At 37.2% G+C, this 25,224-nt stretch overlaps 1 protein-coding gene across 3 annotated transcripts in view; it reads right to left on the minus strand.

Moving 5' to 3' along the window:
* LOC149201725 (uncharacterized) overlaps window positions 1-25,224 on the minus strand; it is a 169,597-nt gene that overhangs the window by 131,143 nt on the left and 13,230 nt on the right. For all 3 annotated transcript variants that reach the window (XM_089402993.1, XM_089402991.1, XM_089402992.1), the window contains exon 3: window positions 24,044-24,185. In XM_089402993.1, coding sequence (XP_089259119.1) covers window positions 24,044-24,185 — 142 coding nt within the window. The remainder of the gene's footprint in view (window positions 1-24,043; window positions 24,186-25,224) is intronic.

The raw sequence follows: 25,224 nt of genomic DNA on the forward strand, positions 1-25,224 counted from the left end.
TCTGTATAAACCTCGCTCCGTTACTTCAGACATTCCACGTCCTCATAACACCTGCGCAATGATTCTTCGCAACTATCCAAGTGTCAGTCTTCTAACAGACCTGCACTTTCTTTGCTGCTAACCTTTACGCACCAGCTTACATATACGTAACCCCGTGACTGACCACGTGCCGCCTATATAAGCCTGCGTATTTTATTGCCCACGTATACCTGCGCTATTTCTTCAACGCTTCGGTATATATATATACCTGTATGTATATATTTCTGTCCACGCGTCTGCCTGTCAACAATCCGCGAATATCACCGACCCTTGTCCGCGCGTTGTTTCATACATAAACCTGTATTGTTTTATTTACTGCCGTCCACGTGACAGTCTCACAGTCATCCGATATGCCAATTATAGCTTACTGTCCACGTATACGTCCTGCGTCACTCCTTTAACGCACCGGTCTATATATATTCAAGCCCGCGTCCATACATATCTGTCCACGCGTTGCTTCCCGCTTCGACGTCCCAGCAGATGTATATTCAACCTGCGTTTATAATCTCTGTCAACCGTGTTCATAAACTGTCCCAATCGTGGCCTTAAAACAGCCCTCAACCGAGGCTTATGGAACAGTCCTCGATAGTCTCCGACCGTGGCAAATATCAGTCCACAAACGAGACTATACACTGTCCGCAACCGTCCTCAACCGAGTCCATAAGCAGCTCACAACCGAGAACATATAACACCCAGGTCGAACTGAAATATGCGCAGTCTTTTACAAAGCATACGCTGACTTCTTCAAGGTAGGAGCGTGCTCAACCTGCGCACAGAATCTCCTCCTCTTAAGCTTAGAGGAATCCATTTCCTTCGATGATGATTGCTATAGATAGAGTTTGTCTTCACCTAAGCTCTGATACCATGTAAAGTTTTGTAGATGTTCTATGCTAAGAGCAATTTCACTTTTCTCACAGCAATCATACAAGTAGATAAGCAAAATGCAGATAGAACATATAAGCAGATCTTATAGAAGACAAATCAGAAACAAGAAAAATGTATGTGTTCGTTTCGGCGGTCAGCAGGATGCTTCAACCAGCAAAGTCTCCTTTGGTCAGCCAGCCCAGCATGTGTCACAACAACCCTCTAACCAGCATGTGTCACAACAACCCTCAATGCTGGTCAAACTTCTGCGAAACCCTAGCAGCAGAAACCCTAGCATGTGAGTTGTGTTATCATCAAATTCTCTCCAACTTTACCTGTATATATATCCATCAATGAGGGTGTGTGACACATCTGTTGGGCATGTGAGCCTACATTACAAAACTGGCTGACCTAGCACATATAATTTATTAAGAATAATAAATTCAAAATATAAGTTCCGCTCATCGGATTAAGACTATTTTTATATGGATTTTACACCTCTCAGAAAGAGGAATCCAACAAAAATATTAGCCTCTTAATCTGAGCATCAGAACATGGAGTTTGGACCTAGTTGTCCAAATTTAACAGCGGGCAACGCGAGTGCAGGAATGCAGGAGCACAGGAACACGCGAGTTCAGGAATGCAAGTGTTGGGGTTGCTTAGGGAATATCTTTGCCAGATTTTCTTGCTATGGATTGCTAGCTTTCGGCATCCAAATTGTACTCAAAATTTCACTGTTGCTTAATAATAAAAACCGTCAGTAGTTGCACTAGTTTTCCCAAGTTGGGTTTTTCCAAGGACAATTGTCCAAAAATAATTGTGTAGAATTTATGTGTGCTAGATTTTCTCAGTTCCCAACGCTATTTTCTTCCACGGTTTATTTGTGAAAATCACAGGGTGAATTATTTGGTTTGGTACTTGTTGTAGCAGACAGCAGACAAATTGTTAAATCAATTAACAATTAGAAAAATAATTTCCAGTTGCTGTGATAGATAAAATTTCTACACTGTATATACACACATGACATACAACAACTGGGTTTGTTGGATCAATTTCATCAGGGCCTTGGAATTCAGCCACTACAATGAGTGTCTTTATAATAATCATCAGGCCTCAATAGGGTTTTGGATGCACACTTACTGAGAGCAAGTTATTTTTCAAATTCAATATTTTTGCTCAAATGGTCGAGTTTGTTAGTTTTTGTTAAAATTGACAACTAAGGCCAAATTCCACCTTAGGACAGCTCATATGATGGAGATGATTATTGCGTTGGATTCCTCTTTTCGAGAGGTCCAATTTTGATATAAAGATCATTTCATTCTGACAAGAAAAAGGGGAATTTTGAATTTATTCTCTCTCATGCACAAATTGTCAAAGTCGACCTCAGTTAAATGTAGGCTCAAGAAGCCCAATAGATGTGTCTCCACACCCTCAATGAATTGTATAAATAGGAGTGACCTCTCTCCTCATTTGAACATCACTCATCACATTATACATCTCTCTCTCCTCTCTTGATTGGTTCGTACAACTTGGGGACAGCCTCTCTCTACTTTGCACGTGTGGCAGAAGGCTGAATTTTTCTAAGACAGAACAAGCTAAATTTCAAAGGAACAGACCAACATTGACCAGGGCTTATTTGACCTTCGTTAACTTCGGTTTTCAGGGCAGAATTTCGATCTTTGGACGCCACATTTATTGGCACATAAATCGAGGAGTTTGGGACAATTTGACCAGCATTGACTTCAGATTTGACCACAGAAATTACAGCGGTGTTTCTCTTTCCTTTGATTGGGTTTGACCGAACTGTTTTGGGCTTTGACTCTCCTGGAAGTCTGAATTGGACTATTATTGACCGAGTTGCTTGGAGGACATTTTGATGCTGATATGACCAGCGTTGACTTTCTGATTAGGGCTACAGTTGACTATTTTTGACTGTTGATTTTTACAGGGTTGTTTTGCCTATGTATTGGGCAAGTGAATTTGATCTATGTACTCTCTCTCTCTCTGCTGAACTATTGAAGAATAATAAGAAGATTTGATCGAAGGATTTTCCCCACATTGGGGTTTTTTTCCCTGACATCCGCCAAATCTTGTGTCCTCTTGTCTTGGCTTGTCTTCTACACATGTTTTTATGTTCTATCCGCATTTACTGTCAATGTGATTAAGTTAATGTGATTGCTACTGGAAATTATTGATTGGGCTGAAAAGAAACATTGAAGTAAATTGTGCTACGGCATAGAACATACCATTGTTATCTAAAATTAACAATTTTTCTAAACACTGTATCAATGTTGCACAAAGCGCCCCCCCCCCCCCACGGTTCCAAGCCCCGAAGCACGTCCCGTACGGAAGCGCCTAGGAAGCTTGGCCGGAAACACGCTTCCGAAATTTTTGCCGCTTCCTGGAAATTCGGAAGCGTGGTACGGAAGCGCCGCTTCCGAAGCGCCGAAGCGCACTTCGTACGACGCTTCGGAGGAGGAAGCATACGCTTCCAGAAAAGCATTTAGAAAATCATTTTTTTTTCAATTTTTTTTTTAATTGTTGGGGGTGGGTCCACCTTGGGTTAGGGTGACGAATGAAGGCCAAAAAAAAATATAAATATAGCAGATGCTCCCTCATGGTAATGTTAAATTCTTAAAGTAAAAGTGACATTCTCCTTTATTTTTCATTTTCATCATTTTACTTAAATTTTTAACATTACCATGAAATGACTCAGGATGTTTGAGAGTGGTTCCAGCCTCATTGGACTTCATATGGAGAAAATAGAATTTCATATCCTATTCAAAATTCAGCAGACTTAACAGTTTTCAGGAATTCATAATCAATGGGATTGTGGCATTTCATTAGATTATATCAAGTATGAAGGTATGCGATTAGCATTTAATCAAGAGCACCAAGCCCTATATGTACCCTAGTGTTGGTGGTGTTAATTGTTGAACTCCTTTGTCACGCGGCACGCCCTTAGCAAAAAATTACCTTTCAATCAAGTCAAAATCATCGATCAAGCATGTTAAGCTTTTTCTACCATATTTTAAGTCTTGAATTAGGTAGTTTTATCAAAATTGGGCAATGTTGACTAATATCCCTAGACAATCGAGGTAGAGGCAAAGGCTAGACAAGAGGAGAAGAATCTATATTCTAGATGGTTGATGCATCTAAATGGTTGATGCTCGAATAATTAATCATTAATGTACAATGGATGTTATATCTATCTTGATTTATGCAAAAATATGCATGTTTTCATGTCTTCTACAATTAATTTGTTATTTGGGATGTTTGTTTTGAGTATAAATGCAAAAAAATATAAATATATATATATATAGCAGACGCTTCCGCGAACGCTTCGCTTCCTAGATTTTTGGAAAATGACGCTTCCGCGTCCCCGCTTCCAAAAAACGCTTCCACTTCGCCCCCACTTCGTGCAACATTGCACTGTATTGTTCTTTGCTTTTGATAATTGAATTTATATATTTTTCATTATTTACATATGCATTCAGCCCATAACATCATAACATCATTAGCAATTATGTAGAAAGAACAACATCGCCAACAATGCAACGAAATAATAAAAGGAACACAAGAAGAAAAGAATGCACAAAAGGGCACACCAGAATTTGGTCAGAGACAAGGGCAAAACCTCACAAGGGGGAATGCTCAAAATTCAATTCTTCTTCTTCTATTAGAGGTTCATCAACTGTTCAACTAGATAAAAAGTACAATTAAACATATTAGGCCTCCTAAGGCCAGGCAAAAATATTAGTTGTCATACATCCCTGCCTCCGTCAAATTGACATATTGAGATCCCTGTTGCAACAAGGTCACTAACATAATGCTCACTGTCATCATGTATCGTAGAATTCCTCAGAGTCATAGGTGTGCCAAGTCACTAAAGTACATAAGGATCACTGCATTAAAGCCACTGTTATAGGAATGATTGTCTATGTCACTATCATGATGACAGTGACATAGATTGCTTTCTTCCTTTCTTGATGATCACTAAATTATGTCAAGAATATTGCCCGTTGCTAAATCGAAGATCACTGGGATAGGGTTCCTCGGGGGCACTGTTCAAATGTCCTTCAAAGTTATCACCATATCATATGTGTCGTAGAAGAGACTGTCAAGAATATTTCTATCATTTGTATATCATACGTTTTGTATATATAATCGATGCCAGGATTGTGTATAAACCTCCATCGCTAAGCCATACGTACCGTATAATTGGTGCCAAAAGTCATACACATTGTATATATAATTGAAGCCAATAGCCATACACACTATAGAATATAATTGATGCCAATAGCCATATGCATTGTAGAATATAATTGATGTCAATAGCAGTGTGGAAAAAATCTACAAAAAATCGGGATTAAATCCTAAAATTGCAATTTTTTCAACAAAACGATTTAATCCTCCGATTTTTTATAGACTTTTTCATAAATGAAAAAATCGTGATTTATTCGTTATATGCCCGATTTTATTGGGAATCGACCGAAAAAGTCGGCCATCTCTGCTAAATGTGGGATATGACAGTGGTGTTTAAGGGCTATCATATAGTGATTTGATAAGCAAAATTACTGAGTTGCCACTACTCTTAGAGCTTTTATACAATGAATTTAACAAGGCAAATTTGCTGTGAGGAGGTTGAACAATAAGGTTTTTGGACAACTAGTATTCAGTGTCTTAGAAGGGTCAAACCATTGTGAGTTGATGATATACTTTGATGTTGATTGTATAGTGATTTGGTGGTCAAATCCACTTAAAAAGTAGATCTGGTTAGGGCTAAGTATATTGTGTATTTTGGAGCAGCAAATACTCAGTGAGCAATTGATGGCAAATGAGGCAAAGGACCTGCCAGGTGTCAAGGACAAAAAATGCAGAAAGGGTTGATCTAGATGGGCTACTTCAACAAGTAAGCTATATGTTTGTTCTTGTCTATTTCTCATTGGTTAGATTGCAGATCTGATGTTGCAGACTACAAGCCCTAATGGACTGTGGATACTCTAGATGTTGAAAAATAAAAATAAATGAATATTTTTGTGTTTTTTTAATTTCGCCGACTTTTTGCTGACTTTTTCAAAAACTCCCGACTTTAACGAGTTTTTCAACTTTTAAACCCTTGCCGATTTAATCTCGACTTCGACTTTTTCCACATTGGTCAATAGCCATACACACTATAGAATATAATTGATGCCAATAGTTGTACGCACTGTAGAATATAATTGATGCCAATAGCCCTACGCACTGTAGAATACAATTGATGCCAATAGCCATACACATTGTAGAATATAATTGTTGCCAATAACCATACGCACTGTAGAAAATAATTGATGCCAATAGTCGTACGCACTGTAGAATATAATTGATGCCTACAGCCATATGCGCTATAGAATATAATTGATGCCAATAGCCATACACACTATGGAATATGCAAGCCCTACTCCTGTAATAAGTGCGAGCCATTATCCTATAGAAATTGTGAGGGAGTGTAAGATTATATCCAATGTGAGAGAGATCATGAAGCTTGAGCGAAGGTCCTGTGAACGTATCTGACGCAAAGTGAGGGTATAGTCTATAGAGAAATCCTGAGGCAGAGTAGTCCTTAGCAAAGCGAGAGATATAGAGTAATCCTGAGGCAGATACATAGCTTAGATTTCAAACGAAAAACACAAACCATGGAAATCTCCCACATTAGCTCAAATTGTAGTCCTGAATGCACCATAGAAACTTCACATAACCTCAAACAATAGCTCACATTGCTCTCAGAAGAATTACCCAATCATTGTTTTTGGCAAATGAACTTTGGTGTCTATTTATAGTTGATTTTAAAGATCTAAAGGGTCACAACTATTTTGAGGGTTGACTTATAGAACTTTTGAATTTCAATTTTTTGAATTTATCCCTCCAATAAATTTGAAGCCAACTTTACCCATACTTAATTCCTTCTTATTATACATGTTCAATTATAATAAGATTCCATTTACTTAATTAAATATCCTTCACAGAGTTGGCCACGATTTACTCTTAACTTAGCCATCCATGCAACCACCAAAACGTGAGAATATTTCTCGATCGAAATCTCTAACTTGCATTTACTACAACACTTTGAAAGTGTATATTTCTTCTCCTGTGATCCTATGAATGGCAAGAGATCCTAAAATTTTAGCCACTTAAATTGGTCATTCCCTAACTTCTACAACCACTTACCACTTATCACTCAACTATGAAAATCCGGGGACTTAATCATCAGTCAGATTCACATCCAACATTCCTTAATTCATAACCGTCGCAAGAGGAAACACATAGAGTGTGCCCTTCAGCACCAGGTTGATGGTATTGACATCCATTGTCTCGAAAAAAGTGAATAACCTTTCATTCCATTATGAAATCCTTATCAACAAAATTTTTACCGCGGTACTTTCTATTGTTGAAATTTCTAAGTCTAACCCATTAGAAATTTTCCTGCACTATCTGGTTTATTTCTCCTACTTGTTTAATTACTAAATAAGTTATTTAACCATATAAATACTTAAATAAACACAATGCGGTCTCAACCATCTACAGATCATCAACCGAAAGAAATAGACAAACACACAAGGGACACCGTTATTTTTGGACAATCGTCGCCAGAAAAACCCAACTTGGCAAAACCGATGCAGCAGTTCTGAGGGTTTTATTATTAAGCAGCTTTTCTTGAGTACAACTGGATACCAAACTGGCTCACCCGATAGAGAAAATAATCTGGCAGTAATACCTCTCTTTGGAAGAAGATTTTTTGAAACTCTGCTCCACGAAACCCTCTCCAGCACCTCTCTAAGGCATTGCGTCAGCCCTCCTGGCCTCTGCGTCATCCTGAAACCCTCTGCGTCAGCCCTCTGTGGCTCTATGCGGCCTCTCTGGCCCTCAGCGTCACTTTTGCAGCCTCTGTGTTACTCATGCAGGCCCATCTGGCCTCTACGCAGTCACTGCTAGCCTTTGTGTGGCACCTGCTGGCTCTGCGTCTGCCTCTGCGCTGGTCTTCCGGCACTATCTCTGCCTCTCTACCTTGCACTCATTGCCCCTCGCTGCAACTCTGATCACTAGTTCGATTTCTCTTAGCAAACCCCGCTCTAGAAAATCAAACTAACTGATCACTCTGGTGTATCTCCAACTAACCCTCAAGCCTCCTCTTATACTTTTTCTGTTGAGTCTTCAACGACCGAGATTAAATCTCTAATCAACGGCTAAGATTAGATTTGGCTTGATCCATGTCATTTAGAACCTTCTAACCCAGTTTTATATTAATACCCATTAATATTTTTATTTTCCTAAGTTTAGACTTAGGAACCCATTAAAAATATTAATTATTTTAATATCTCCTTCACCGAGCAGAATTTCCCCAAACCATTTCTGGGTCTTGGAGATCTCATGTGCTTTAGCCTCTCCACCAATTTTCATGGCTAGAGCACATCCGATGCTACCCAAAATCAACATCTATGTGTGGGTAAAGAAAAGGCATCCAAGGCCGCCAAAATTCCTCAAATGAATCAATCCATGTGTTGTTATCATCACCCAGCAGAACCTTGTATAAGCTTATTTCAAAATCCTCCTCCTTCTCAAAAACCATAACATATGCAAAGTGCAATTAGTTGTCCATCGTGAATGACTCCATTGTCCTAAAACTGCATCAACAAATGGTGAGGTGATGTCAAAGCATTGCTATAATCTGTAGAATATTCATCGTCTTCACACATCTCATAAAGACACTTCAAAGGATTTGTAGAATCTTTGGATAGGGTAAACTCAAGGTATATGGGTTGCTTTTCGTCTGAATCAAAGCCAATTACTTTATCGATTAGTTTAGGACTCACATCTAATTGACATTGCCATTGAGAATGCCACTTTGTTCCGTCGTTTCTTCCAATGACGCTCTAGATAGCAAAAACCTCTATTGGGTCATTGATAAATTCAATCTCTTGATCTTCGTTTTCCTTTATATCAAATACTCCTTCCAATATTTTTTCCTTTTCTTTCATGGCAATTTCTATTGTAATTATATCATGATGTTTTTCTACCAAACTAGAGAGTGGGATAATTTATTCTTTATAGTTCAACGATCCCTTGTGATTTTCCTTCGACTCTCTATTTTCCTTTGCAATTTTTGCATGCATTGATTCAAATTCCATCCTCTATGCATCCTTTTCCTAGTTAGAACATTCTTCATTGCTAGTTTCTTTCATGTCAATGTCAACTTCTATTGTAGGTGCTAGATCTAGTGTTTCAAAATCCTTCAGCAATTTTATAATTATTTCAATTATTTCCAGTAATAATTTCCGTTCAACTTTATGGTATTCCAATATTGCTTTGAAATAATTTTCCATGATTTTGGTCCAAGTGATCAGAAAACATGACTCTGACCAGGTGATCAAAAAACGTAGCTCTGATACCACTATAGTAAACAAACAGACCATATTTGTATTTAAAATGTAGTAGAGAAATGTATTCTAAAAATATATCGATAGAATGATAGAATGATGATGTTACAAATGAGGGGACCCATTATAAATACTAGGCGTCGTTCCCTTTCATATGAAGAGATATGTCTCTTTGATATGACACACCTTTACAACTCTTCATTAATTATTATTTATTATTATGTTTGTTACAAACACATAAAATATCCATGACACAAGAGTGGATAGGTCTTAAGACACCATACATGCTTCAATATTAATTCAATGGAAGAGTCTCCACTAGAAATATTCCTAGGGTTTAAGAGAAAGGATCTATCCAAGAACAATAAGAAGAGAATGTACCCTCACCACTAGAAAAGCACATTACACTTAATAATCATTGATAAACAAATCCAACAAGATTTAGAGATCCCACTAACTCAAGAAATCATTTGCATCCACAAACACTGGCCATGAAAAATCCATACAAGTTGCAAAGTCATCCACAAGATCATCTCCCCAATTAGGCATATTAGTTATCCATCCATAGCCAAGAAGTATGTAAAGGTAAACAAGTAGTGATATGTCTCCACAAGTAGCAATGATTTACAAAGAGTATTGTTTTTATTTTTATGAGAGATTTAGCATTTCCTCATCCAATTGAAGCCCTAAAATATAAAATAAGGCATTTACCTCTTATAAACCTTTGAGATAAGGCAAAAACACATAAAATATCCATTAAACAACAACACGAGTGGGATTACTTGCAAATCGATTCCAAAAACCAAAACGCCAAAGGTCGAAGTTGGTGATGGGACTTGCTTTCATATTGCTTGTATCCTCCTACGCTACTGGCATATGGGTGATGCCTTTAGAGATTTGAACACGGGTGGAACTACTTGCAAATCGATTCCAAACACCAAAAATCCAAAGGTCGGAGTTGGTGATGGGACTTGCTTTCATATTGCTTGTATCCTCCTACACTACAGGTGTATGGGTGACGCCTCCAAAGATTTGAACTTGGGTGGGATTACTTGCAAATCGTTTCCAAACACCAAAACTCCAGAGGCCGAAGTTGGTGATGGGACTTGCTTTCATATTGCTTGTATGCTCCTACACTACGGGCATATGGGTGACGCCTTCTGAGATTTGAACACGGGTGGGATTACTTGCAAATTGATTCCAAACACCAAAACTCCAAAGGCCGAAGTTAGTGATGGATAGGTCTCAAAACCCCTACAAGCTTCAAGATAAATTCTAGGGAAGATTCTCCACTAGAAATCTTCCTAAGGTTTAGGAGAAAGGATCTATCCAAGAAAAATGAGAAGATGATGTAACCTCACTGCTAGAAAAGCACATAATACTTAATAACCATTCAAAACAAAACCAACAAGATTTAGATAGGCCACTTACTCAAGAAACCATTTGCATCCATAAACCTTAAAAATGAAAAATCCATAGAGGTTGCAAAGTCATCCACAATATCAATACGTGCTTCCTTCAATACTCATGGGTAGCCTCAAGATGTGGATCATTTCTCCTTCCTTCACTCGCATCTAATGCATCTCCCTTCAACTCGTTGGCAGTCATGACACCAATGGATCGACCTTATAGTGGGTCGTTGCTCCTGCAAGAACCATGGGAAACCATAAATAGTGAACAATTTGTCTCCTGGGCACTCAATCGAACCACAACCAGTTGCTCAAAATTCTCCACGAGCAGTGACCTACCAGACCCGCATGAGGGAGACAAGTGTCTTCAGCAAGGAAAAAACAGTCCCCTAGTTCTTGACAAATGATAATCTCCTTCAATGATAAATGCAAATGAGAGATTTGAGTGATCTATCCTCCAATCCAACTATGTGGATGATCGTCCACTGAAACTAAATTTTTCTCCAAGGGTTTTTGTCCGAGGAAGAGATGAGATGCTACACTCTCCAATCCAATCTCCAAAAAGACATGCATAATGATGAGAGGAAAATCCCCTTTCCCTCTTTTAATTTCCTTTTTACTCAATTTCTCTCCTTTCCTCCAATTTGAATTTATTTCCCTCTCATTTTAATTTTTATTTTCTTTTCTAATGTTTTCTCCCAGCACTTTTATTATTGTCACTTTATAAAATTGACGTTTATTTATTAAGTGACCCCTTTTTATTTATTACCCATTGCGACTCTAGCCCACAGGAGTAAAAAATGAGCTAGTGAGTCGGCCCTATGTCGATCATTCAAGAGGGGGCATTACAATGCCCCCTTCCCGGATTTGCTTGTCCTCGAGCCACTATAAGTTGGGGTGCTGCAAAATGTCTTCTCCTTCCCATGTAGCATCTTCTAAGGGGAATCTCTAAAGAAAGATGATAAAACAAAGAAATAGAACAAGTTATAATAGTAGTAAAGAATTTAGCCCTTGAACATATAACCAACAACTGAAAATAGCGCTAAAACACTGAACTAACTTACCGTTTTACCAAATTAAGAAAATATGAAAGTTGAGATGCATATAACACCCCTAAATAACAACACAATTAGCTCTAATAGGGATGTAAATGATATCAGCAAGACAAAATATTGTCATACAATTAATTCTAGGTCATCTGGATGCACAAATACCCAAAATGTCTAGCTTACTTATGGTGAAAAATTTATGTAAGGATGTTGTAAACCCTAATCTAACCCTATAACAATAAAATAAAAGTTGAATTTTGAGTTTTATGATTGACTATTGAGAGAAGGGTAGTGCCTACTATTTTTTGCGGTATATGGAGTCAACTAAGACTACCTTGAAGACATGTAAGTAGATCTAGGGTGATGACTAGGATTGTCAACTACAGACCCTAGAAGATCCTCCTAGCACTTTTACGAGCTTCAAGATAAATTCAACAGAATTTTCTCCACTAGAAATCTTCCTAGGGTTTAAGAAGAATGATCTACCCAAGAACAATTAGAAGAGAATGTACCTTTACCACTAGAAAAACACATTACACTTAACAATCATTCAAAAAAAAAATCCAACAAGATTTAAAGAGGCCACTTACTCAAGAAATCATTTGCATCCATAAACACTAGCCATGAAAAATTCATACAAGTTGCAGAAGTCATCCACAAGATCATCTCCTCAATGAGGCATGTTAGTTATCCATCCATAGCCAAGAAGAAGTATGTAAAAGTAGACAAGTAGTGATATATCTCCACAAGTAGCTATGATTTACAAGAGAGTGCTTTTATTTATATGATGGATCTAGCACTTCCTCATCCAGTAGAAGCACTAAAAAATAAAATAAGGCCTTTAACTCTTAGTATTGAAAATTGACAGCTATGGGATGAATTTCCTTGAATAAAATTTCATTTCCGACCTTCCTAAAGTGACTTTCTAAAAATAGAATGTCATGTCTATCTTTGCAACCATGACTTTCCAAAACTAGTAAATCACTCTCCATCAATTCATAATCATATATATACGATGGAAAATGACTTAACTTGTCCTTAATCAATCTGAATTGTTTAATTTTAACTTAATCATCAATATTACTATTATCCTCTTTATGATATTATTATATTATTATTAAAAAGAAATTCAAGTCTCTCGTTCACTTAGACTCAATCATGTCATATGTAACTCCCCTCAATTAATACATATGTTACTCTCTCTCTCTCTCTTAATGGATTCATTCCTCTCTCTCTCTTTAATGCTCTTATGCACCTCTTACACTCTCTTACACAATTTAATGACTCGTCATAAAAAGATTCCTCTTACACCTCTTTAATGCATAAGTTACACTTCTCTCCTAAATGCATAAGTTACACTCCTCTCCTTTATGGCATAAGTTACACTCCTATTTTGGCATATGTAACTCCTCCTCAAGGCATAGGAGTTACTCCCTCATGAATTCAACCTCCTTGCTCTTCCTATATATTTGTGCCTCTCATCCTCACTTGACACACTTACTTGTGCTTGTGAAAGGAGAATTCAAACTTGAGAAAGAGAGAGTTTGAGAGTCTAGAGGAAGATTGAGAGAGAGAGAGGGAGTCTTGAAGAGCAAGAGCAGATCTTGGAGAACCAAGGTGATTCAGTGTTTTATCAGCCACTACTATCAGTGATCTTCTTCAGATTTGGGTGAACTTAGTCATTCTCTCATTGTACTTTGTATCTCTATTGAACAATTGATTTCTAATAGACCTAGTCATTAGAAATCAATTGGTTGGGTTTTCCCCTTGTGGGTTTTGGCATAGTCATTGACCTAAGTTCTCTGTGTCTCATTGAGTTCTTGACTATCTTCCATTGTGCATATGGTTTATATGGTTTATGTTCTATCTACAATTACTTAACATATTTTGCAGCATAAAGAAAATATGAATTTAAGAGATTGTAACAACATAGAACATCAAAATTTCAACACTTAGAAACCATAGATATAAGCAACAAAAATTGTAGTAAACAAACAGTCCCTTTTTGTATTTAAAATGTATTGTAGACAAATTTATTGTAAACATATATATTGATAGAATGATGATCATACAAATGAGGGGGGCCATTATAAATATTAGGTAGGTTTCCCCTTCATAGGAAGAGATGTGTCTCTTTGATAAGACACACCTTTTATTAATTATTAATTATTATTATCTTTGTTACATTGTCACCCTCTGTTGGGAAATCCAAGGAGTTGGCAGTTAAATGATTTCCCTTATTAATGACATTATCTTGTGATGTTTTTTTATTATTAGTTCTTTCGATTTATCTTTTCTTATCATCAAGACTAATGCCAAGCAACAAATAAAAGAGTACACAAGATGTAGGCACACTGCCAGGGCAAAACCCCCCTCGAGGGGAAAACCCAGTCACAAATTCTTCCTTCAGTAGATTCAAAAGATGAGATGACCAAGACCCTTACAATCTAGACCCAAGACATCCTCCATCAAGTCATCCTTGAAACTGTGATAGCACCGAGACCTTGATTGTGGTGAATCCTTCACACTGTGGTAACACTGAATCCTTCACTGTGATGTATCACAGAAAGTCTCCATTGTAATCTACATGAGCTTGTCTTCTACAATTCAACCGAGACTTGTCCACTGTCCTATCACCGAAATGCATCTACTATAGCATCAAACTGAGGTCACTTATCCGAGCTCCTTCCTGCAATGATACCGAAACCATCTCACTGTTGTGACACCGAGACTGTGTTATTCCCTTGCTATGATATCCGAACTTCAAACTCAGAGATGATCTGAGCTTCCTGTAATGATACCGAAACTCCCTTACTGTGATTACACCGAGACTTACTCCTATAATATCTGAACTTGTTCTTCTCTGTTAGAGCACCGAAATTACCACTCTGAAATCCTAACATTTTCTAAGTTTATGCAAAGTCCTTATGTTGGTATATATAGTAGTTCGACCATCACAAATGAGCCGACATGTCATTATGAAAGGTTGTGTCTCCATTTAAGGTTAGGCCGACATGTAGGCCAACTGGTAGGCCGACTTGATGAAGACTTGTTTGAGGCTAGCATCAAGGATGCTTTTGAGGAGGTTGATGATGATCAAGGAGACATTAATGGAGGAGTATTTGACCAATACACAAATTGACTTTGACCCAAATAAATAATCTTAAAGCCTACAACAGAGGCTTGACCTATAACAATTGACCCAAGCATGAAACCCATGCTTTTACAAGTCAAATAAAAATAATAATAAAATTCTTTTTGCTTTTCTTTTGACAAATATATTACATTTGACTCAAGTATAATAATGAAGACCGAACCTAGTTACATTTTCCAACACCCTCTTAAGGAATGCCTTGTCCTCAAAGCATCATCAGCAAAATCCTTCATACTATTTCCTTTACAACATCAACATAAGAAGGAGGGCTAGGGAAATTCTTCCCTACCTTCCAATTTTAACATAGTTGGCCACAATTTACTCTTACCTAAGCCATCCGTGGAACCACCAAAACACAAGGATCTTTCTTGATCGAAATCTCTAACTTGCATTTACCGCAACACTTTAAAAGTATATATTTCTTCTCATGTGATCCTATGAATGGCAAGAGATCCTAAAATTTCAACCACTTTAACTGTCCATTCCCTAAATTCTACAACCACTTATCACTCAACTGTGAAATTTCGGGGCCCTCATTGTCAGCCAAATTCACATCCAACATTCCTTAATTCACAATCGTCGTAAGAGGAAACACGTAGAGCACGCCCTTCAGCACCAGGTTGATGGTATTCACATCCACTATCTCAGAAAAAGTGAATGACCTTTTGTTCCATTGCGAAAGTCTTGTTGATAAAAAATTTACCACGGTACTTTCTATGTGTGGGTTAATAAAAGGTATCCAAGGACGACAAAATTCCTCAAATGAATCAATCCATGTACTATTATCATTACACAATTGAACCTTGTATAAGCTTATTTCATAATCCTCCTCTGTCTCAAATACATGACTCAAATACATGTGCGCTTGTTGAGTCACATCCAGTTGACATTGCCATTGACACTGCCACTTTGTTTCGTCGTTTCTTCCAGTGAGGCTCTAGATAACAAAAACCTCTATTGGGTCATTGATGAATTCAATCTTTTGATCTTCATTTTCTTTTATACCAAATTCTCCTTCCAATATTTTTTCCTTTTCTTCGATGGCAATTTCTATGGTAGCTATATCATGATGTTTTTCTACCAAAGTAGAGAAGGGGACAATTTCTTCTTTCTAGTTCAACGATCCCTTGTGGTTTTCCTTCAACTCTCTATTTTTCTATGCAGTTTTTGCATGCATTGGTTCAAATTGCATCCTTTGTGCATCCTTTTCCTAGTTAGAACATTCATCATTGCTAGTTTCTTTCATGTCAATGTCAACTTCTACTGTAGGTGTTAAATCTAGTGTTTCAAAATCCTTCGGCGATTTTATAATTATTTCATTTATTTCCAATAATAATTTTCGTTCAACTTTATGGTATTCCAATATTGCTTTGAAATATGTTTCCATGATTTTGGTCCAAGTGATCAAAAAACGTGACTCTAACCGGGTGATCAAAAAGCACATCTCTGATACCACTATAGTAAACAAACAGTCCCTATTTGCATTTAAATTGCAGTAGCAAAATGTATTCTAAAAATATATATTGATAGAATAATGATGTTACAAATGAGGAGCCCCATTATAAATACTAGGCGTCGTCCCCTTTCATATGAAGAGATTTGTCTCTTTGATAAGACACACCTTTGCACCTCTTCATTAATTATTATTTATTATTATGTTTGTTATAAACACATAAATTATCCATGACACAAGAGTCGATAAGTCTCAAGACACCATACAAGCTTCAAGATTAATTCAATGGAAGATTCTCCACTAGAAATCCGCCTATGGTTTAAGAGAAAGGATCTATCCAAGAAAAATAAGAAGAGAATGTACCCTCACTGCTAGAAAAGCACATTACACTTAATAATCACTAATAAACAAATCTAACAAGATTTAGAGAACCCACTAACTCAAGAAATCATTTGCATCCATAAACCCCAGCCATGAAAAATCCATACAAGTTGCAAAGTCATCCACAAGATCATCTCCCCAATGAGGCATATTAGTTATCCATCCATAGCCAAGAAGTATGTAAAGGTAAACAAGTAGTGATATATCTCCACAGGTAACAAAGATTTACATAGAGTGTTGTTTTTATTTTTATGAGAGATCTAGCATTTCCTCATCCAATAGAAGCCCTAAAAAATAAAGTAAGGCATTTACCTCTTAGAAACCTTTGAGATAAGGCAAAAACACATAAAATATCCATCAAACAACAGTGGATAGGTCTCAAGACCCCCTACAAGCTTCAAGATAAATTATAGGGAAGATTCTCCACTAGAAATTCTCCTAGGGTTTAGGAGAAAGGATCTATCCAAGAAAAATTAGAAGATGATGTAACCTCACTGCTAGAAAAGCACATAAGACTTAATAACCATTCAAACAAAACCAAAAAGATTTAGAGATGCCACTTCCTCAAGAAACCATTTGCATCCATAAACTCTAACCATTAAAAATCCAAAGAAGTTGCAAAGTCATCCACAATATCAATACGTGCTTCCTTCAATACTCACAGGTAGCCTCAAGATGTAGATCGTTTTTCCTTCCTTCACTGACAACTAATGTAGCTCTCTTCAACTCGCTGGCAATCATGACACCAATGGATCGACCGTATAGTGGGTCATTGCTCCTCCAAAAGCCATGGGAAATTATAAACAGTGAACGATTTGTCTCCTGGGAACTCAATCGAACCACAACGAGCAGCTTGAGATTCTCCAAGAGCAGCAACCTAACAAACCCGCACGAAGGAGACAAGTGCCTTCAGCAAGCAAAAAACAGCCCCCTATTTCTTGACAAATTATAATCTCCTTCAATGTAAATGCATATAAAGAGATCTAAGTGATCTCTCCTCCAATCCAGCTAGGTTGGATGATCATCCACCGAAATTAGATTTTCCTCCAAGGGTTTTCGTCTGAGGAAGTGATGAGATGCTACATTCTCCAATCCAATCTCCAAAAAGACAAATGCATAATGATGAGAGGAAAATCCCCTTTTCCTCTTTTAATTTCCTTTGTACTCAATTTCCCTTCTTCCCTCAAATTTGCATTTATTCCCTCTCATTTTAATCTTTATTTTCTTTTCTAATGTCTTCTCCCACCACTTTTATTATTGTCACTTTATAACGTCACTTTATAAAGTTGACGTTTATTTATTAAGTGACCCCTTTTATTAATTACCCATTGTGACTCTAGCCCACGAGCGTAAAAAATGAGCTAGTGATTCGTCCCTTTGTCAATCATTCGAGAGGGGACATTACAGTCCTCCCTTCCCGAATTTGCTTGTCCTCAAGCAACTTTAGGTTGGGGTGATGCAAAACGTCTTCTCCTTCCCTTGTAGCATCTCCTAAGGGGAATCCTCTCCACCTGATGAGATACTCCCAAATAGTCTTGTTCCTCATTTTTCTCTCTTTTACTTCCACAATCTCCTCAGGATCCAAAATCAACTACCCTTCCTCGTCCAATGGAAGAAGCTCTGTGGAAGAGCTAACTTATTGTCCCAAAGCTTTCTTGAGGCATGAGACATGAAATATGTTATCAATTTTGCTCCCATCTAGTAACTCTAGCTCATATGCCATATACCCCACTCTCCTACATATCTAGTATGAACCAAAGTAACAAGGCTTCAATTTTTTGGCTCCACTCTTCTTAAGCGAGTACTGTCGATATGGATGTAATCTCAAGAATACTAGGTGTTCCCCTTCAAAGTTGCATTTTTTCCTATGCTTGTCTGTAAATTTCTTCTAGTGATTTTGAGCCACTTGTAAATTCTCTTTGAGACTTCTTAGGATATCTTGATTCTCCTAAATCCAATCCTTGGCTTTGGGTACCCTTCTATCCCTAGAAACTAGCTCCAAATATGATAATGCTTCGAAGTTATTGAAGGCTATTGATGCTCCTATAGGAAGGAATCCTTAAGATCCTCATCAAGATGCTCTGGTGAATCTTCAAAGTCTGGATCGAGGTAAAAGAAATAAATATCATCAGCTATTTTTCATTACCCTGCTTGTCAATGGTTTTTGCATATATAATTGCATGTTGGATTCAAGTGCATTAGCTACTGTCATGACCAAGAGGGTCATGGAACAACCTAACTTTAGAATATCTAGGCCATATCACAACATTTGTGCCATGGATTCCAAGAGAACAAAGGTTCGTGGCTTGATTAAGAATTTATAAGTTCATTTATCTGCTTACCCAAACTTTATGATTGTTATGGACACTATTGTGATTGATGTACCTGATGCTTGGGGAATGTTGTTATCAAGAAAATGGGTTGCATCCCTAGGAGGGAGTATTCAAATGGATCTGCCTTATGCTACAATTCCCTCACCTAGAAATAGTGGTTTTGTTAGACCTGATAGAAAGCTTGAGGGGAGATTTCATGTGGAGGACCCCAAGATGCCCAACAATGAAATTATATATGAAATTATTGAGAACTATTCTATCTTGTCTAATTTTGTAATTCCTATAGATGAAAAGGTTGATGGTTTGATGAATGGAATATGGCAATGTATTTCAATGGTGCATAGTCTAGGCATGGTAAGGGTGTTGGGGTTGTGCTTAAGTCTCCCTGTGGTCATATTTTTATATTTTCCCATAGATTGGAATATGAAGCAACCAACAATGTGGTGGAGTATGAAGCCCTTCTGTTGGGTCTTGAGTTGGCAAAGAATTTGAGTGTTAAGTTGCTTAATATCAAGGGGGATTCTGATCTTGTCATTCTACAAGTCAAAACAAATTTGCTTGTAAGAATGACAGGCTTAGGAAATATCGAAATGCAGTTTGCGACAATATGGAAATTTTTGATGCACTTAATATTGAGATTGTCCCTAGAGAGAAGAATAGTCAAGTTGATGAGCTTACAGTAGTAGCATCTACCTTACACCTTGCAAAGAACTTCGTGGAAGATAAAGTTAAAATGGAAGTCATCTTTAGGCCTTCAGTTGTTGATAATGTAGAGCATTGGGAATTTTTTAGCAATGAAAGTCAGGTGATCCATTTCTTGAATAATATGGAGGAATTCAAGGATTTTAAAATTGGCTACAAAGAAGAAGGATCTAATTATACAAAGTAGGAAGATGTGACAAATCCCACTCCCAAGGGTCTTGTAGACTTGGAGCAACTCTTTGCTAGGCATGATGTCACAAAGAGGAAAGAAGAAAAGAAGATTGATCCAAGGGAATTCATAGAAGTAAATAATGGTACCTCTAATGATCCAAAGATTGGTAAAGGTACTACTGAAGAAGAAAGAAAGAGATTAGTTAATTTACTTCGTGAATATAAAGATGTGTTAGCATTTTCATATGATGAGTTAAAAGGATATAGGGAGGATGTTATGGATCATATTATCCCTTTGAAGGATGAAAATGCTAAACCTTTTCGTTAGAAACTTAAGCAAATTAATCCTAAGTTGGCCCCATTGGTTCAAAAAGAGTTTCAAAAGATGCTCGCAACTAGGATTATTGCGCATACTCATCATTCCACATGGTGTTTGAATTTGGTGATTGTTAGGAAAAAGAATGGATCAATTAAACTTTGTGTTCACTTTAGAAACCTTAACTTAGCCTGCAAGAAAGATAACTATCCTTCGCCTAATATGGAAACTTTGTTACAAAGTGTAACTGGAACAGGCATGATGTCATTATTAGATGGTTTCTCTATTTACAACCTAGTCTAGGTTAGGCAAGAAGACAAACAATGGACAACTTTCACCAAACCATGGTGAACTTTTGAGTATATAAGGCTATGTTTTGAGTTGACCAATGTTGGAGCAACTTTTCAAAGGGCTATGGATTATGCCTTTAAGGGCTTAATTGGAAAAATTATGGAGATATATCAGGATGATCTTATGGTGTTTTTTAAGAATGGAATTTCTCATATTGATCATCTACGGCAAATTTTTGGCAAGTGCAGAGAGTATGGGATTTCTTTGGATCCTGCTAAATTTGTGTTTGGAGTAACTGAGGGCAAGTTACATGGTCACATCATTTCTAAGGATGGGATCAAGATTGATCTTGAAAGAGTTGAGGCAATCTAAAAGATTCCATTGCCTCGTAATATTAAGTCCCTCTAGTCCTTCCTAGGAAAGATAAGTTTTCTTAGGAGGTTTATTCCAAACTATGCGGAGATTGTCAAGCCTATCCAAAGTCTTTTGAAGAAAGATGCTAAATTTGATAGGGGAGATGAGGGTAGGAAGGCTTTTCAAGAAATTAAGAGTCCTTTTGTGAAGGCTTATGTTCTTGTTAACCCGGATTATTCGAAGGAGTTTATGATCTTTTCTTTCGCTTCGAAGAATACTATTGCGCGTGTGTTGCTCCAGAAAACAAACAATCAAAAAAAAAGGAAGGATATGAGCAGCCGATTGCTTTTATGAGTAGTTTGTTTCAAGTTTCCAAATTGAAGTATAGTACCATCGAGAAGCAAGCATATGCCTTGATAAAATCTCTTAAGCATTTTAGGACTTGTGTGGGATATTCTAAAGTGATTGCTTTTGTCCCACATTCCGTAGTCAATGATATATTAACTCAGATTGATTGCTTAGGTACTAGAGCTAGATGGGTCACTACGATTCAAGTGTATGATTTGGAGATCAGACCCACTAAGCTTGTTAAGGGCCAGGGGTTGGCTCAGATTTTGACTGAGGGAAATGAAATGTCTTTACGTCTGATTTGTCAAAATGATTCATCAAAGGTCTCAACTTAACTTCATCCCTTTTCCAATCATTTGAGAGGGGACATTACATATTTTAATGCTTAGCATGTGATACTGATCATGAGGATCCCAACATAGGCAAGATTTTGATGATATATAGTTACTTGTTGTAGCACGATTTTTTTGGACTCTAGAGGCTATTTAAATTTTAGAGCCTCTTTGTTGCTGTATTTTTGGTCTAGAGATGGATTGCACTCAGTGCTATTTTGATTATATGCACCTTTACTTGCTATATACACTAGAAACTTTGCATATGTCCATAATGGTTTGGATTCATATGGATGGACATGAATGTATATGTTTTTTTACAAATCTTTAATAATTTGTGTATTTCTGATCAACCGATTCGATAACCAGTCTGCTTCTGATAACATTGCTCCAAGATGCAGCATCTCAACTCCCATGAGTGGTAGGACGTTTCAAAAAGGGTGAGTCATCAAATAGTCCACCACTGTCCAAGCAAGGTGGAAAAACCTCAATCAAGTGTTGAAGAAAGCTCAACATCCTCCAAAAAACCATGTCCATGCAAGGAAAGTGACTAGATCATCCCAACAAGTTGGCTCTGTAAGACCTAAAGGTGTGGTATAATGGAATGTTCTCCTTTGAAAAATTTAGCTCAATGGGTCGCAATCTATCAAGTTCAAGTGCTTACAACAAAGGTGGCCCAACTTTAAGTTCTGGCAAGTATGCTTCCTTTGTTAACATGATTAAGTGAACCAGGTCTTGTGCAAATCCTGGGTATTGAGAGCAGAATAGATAGTCGTCAGTTGTGACATCTTAAGAAAGCAATATACTGAACAATGATACGAAAGTGAAGGTGGAGCCGACTCCTTCAATAGAGTTCCTTAGTGAAGGTCTAGCCCACTCCTTCAATAAAGTGCTTTATTCCTATTGAGAAATAAGAAAGGAAAGAAAGAAGCCATCAGGAAGAAATGAGAGCCAAAATTATTTTAAGAAATTAATTGCCAACATTAGGCTTCAAACACACTCCAAAGTTGAGATCAACGAAAGAATCACACCCATTAACATCAAATTTCAAATTCATTGCACATGGACACCCTCCATCTGAACAACAACAAAAATCAGGGTAAAAAAGGCGATAACAAATAGAAAGATAAAGTTCTCTTTTCTTTAAATTCCCCACCTTACAGAAAATGAGAAACATACACAAAAAACAAATGTCATCCCATCTCAAATCTTTTAAGCATTTGAAATGTGAAAAATTGAGATTCAGTGGTGTTTTCCTAATAGAGATCATATATTTTTTTTGGAGTAACACAATAGTGAATACCCCATGTCTGAGTGTACCCAGAACAAGATACCCAAGGCTTTATTACTTCAAGACCTCCAGTTGTGAGAGTTACCTCTTTTCAGTATAATATTTTGCAGTAGAAGTATACTTGCCACAAAAGTTTAGTCAGTAAGTAAGCCAGAAAGATAGTTGAAAGAAAAGAAATTCACATTCAACAAAAACATGAGTTCAATGATAAGAAACACAATTTAACTAATCCCAAATTCATTTCACTGAATAAGATTGAAATAAATTAAAGCAATTTTATAATCCACAAAACAATGGTACTGTCTAGAAAGGCATGTGGCCTAAACGTTATCAGTGGCTTAATTTCACTTTACATTGCATGTGTTGGAACTTGGAAGCTATTGGCATTTACCAAATCTTTCAGGTTGTAGTGACTTACAGAAGAACTATACCTTCATCATTTCTGTACATGTAAAACAACATAATGCTCCCAAACCCAAACATGAAGGAATTTCTCGGATGACAATGAAAATGTGTCAGCCTTTGCTCCTTAATGAACATAGTTTGAGGCTAGCAGACTAACTGTGAGTTGCTTGAAGCAACACCAGGATCTTCTATTGTTGCTCTCTTATGCTAGGTAGGATTAGAAGCAAAGATCCCAAAGAAGATCCTAAAACCATTTTTGAAATGCGACTTCAACTTAAAGGCATATTGCACTCCCAGTATAGTCATGCTTCAAATTGCATTTAGTATCTTGTGGACATTGAATGCAATTCAAACACACCAACAAGGAACTTGTTGATTGCAATAATGTTACAATTCAATTCCAGTATATATATGACTTTTCTCTTCCAAAAAGCATGTCTCCTTATTACTTTGATATAATTCAGTTTGCATTCACCTTAGGTAGTTTATTATAATGAGTAAAATACCCAGTAGACAGCCCAAAAAGAAATTGCTGAACACAAGTATATAAAAGTTCAATTCAGATTATAATACTTTCATACATTTGAAGTTAAACATGTAAACATATACTTAAAAAATTCCAAATACTGTCTCTTTTGCTCATTCATGAACTCCACAGAAGATCCAAACTGAGATTGACTGCAAACTTAGAACTCATCTAGCTAAGAAAAGAAGATAGATGCCAGAGAAGAAATTACTTTTGTACAAAAGACTCAACCATAATGCGCCGCTCCTCCTTCCTTCTTTTCTTGCCATCCTTTTGACTTCCAGTCCCATCCACTGGCATTGCCATTGCAAAGGACCTTCCTATCCACCCAATCTTTATGCCTTGCATACTTTCTGATAGGCCAACAAACGAAGAAAAATGGGCACATTAATTAAAACAGTAAGATGTAAAGAATATTTACAAGAAACACTGTTTAAAAATAAAAATAATATTATAAGAAGACATCTTTTCCAGTTTCCTGACCGCCTCATTTAATGTCCAATCAAAATTGTTCAAGGAAGCGATCCAATATGTAGAATCATTAAATGCAAAAAAAATGTATTTTAGTAAAGAGATGTATAATCATCATGACCTGGTAAAAAGATATCAAAATTGTTCAAGGAAGCGATCCAATATGTCGAATCATTAAATGGAAAAACAGTATTTTAGTAAAGAGATGTATAATCATCATGACCAGGTAAAAAGATATCAAGCACAACTCACATAGCATGCCCAAATTAAAACTACTTTGATATTCAAAATACCTATATGACAAAATAAAGATATTCTTAAATCCCAATAGAACAAAAAAGACAAACAAGATAGATGCACACTATTTCAAGCTATTCTGACATCAAATTACTTGCAATTGACCAACTCAAATCCCTTGTGAGAAATGTAACTCCAGTATCTTCTGTTGAAAAATGTAGCTTGGGAGGTACTCCCACGGGCCACAAGTCTAGGCTACTTGACTTGTGAAAATTTGACCCACCAAAAGGACTTGGTTGGAAAAAGTACCCAAGCAGTGGGTTTTGAACCCAAAGGAGTGAGTTTAAGACAAGAAAATGAATTTTATTTGTCAAAATATTTGTGTTTGAGCATGTAGGCTCAGGTTGGCTGGGTGCTATGGACATGACCCTTGCGGCTAATTAGACACCCCATGAACACCTATATATTGGAGCCTTGGAGGCAAATGCGAGGACATTTCACCACATAGCAATTCATCTCTTGTGAAGCATAGCAATCAAAGAGGGGCCGCAGATATCTAAAGGAAGAGGACAAGTGGCTTTCTGTTCAAGAAGAAGGTTCAAGAGCAGGCTGAGAATTCTGTCCGTCTCAGACTGGGCTGAGAGGGACTCAGTCAGGCCGCAGAGGCAACTGCAAAGGCCGCAG

This window comes from Pinus tabuliformis, chromosome 2_1 (assembly GCF_031772625.1).
Source record: "Pinus tabuliformis cultivar Carrire ecotype Pingquan chromosome 2_1, CPIR1, whole genome shotgun sequence".
NCBI classification, from domain to species: domain Eukaryota; kingdom Viridiplantae; phylum Streptophyta; class Pinopsida; order Pinales; family Pinaceae; genus Pinus; species Pinus tabuliformis.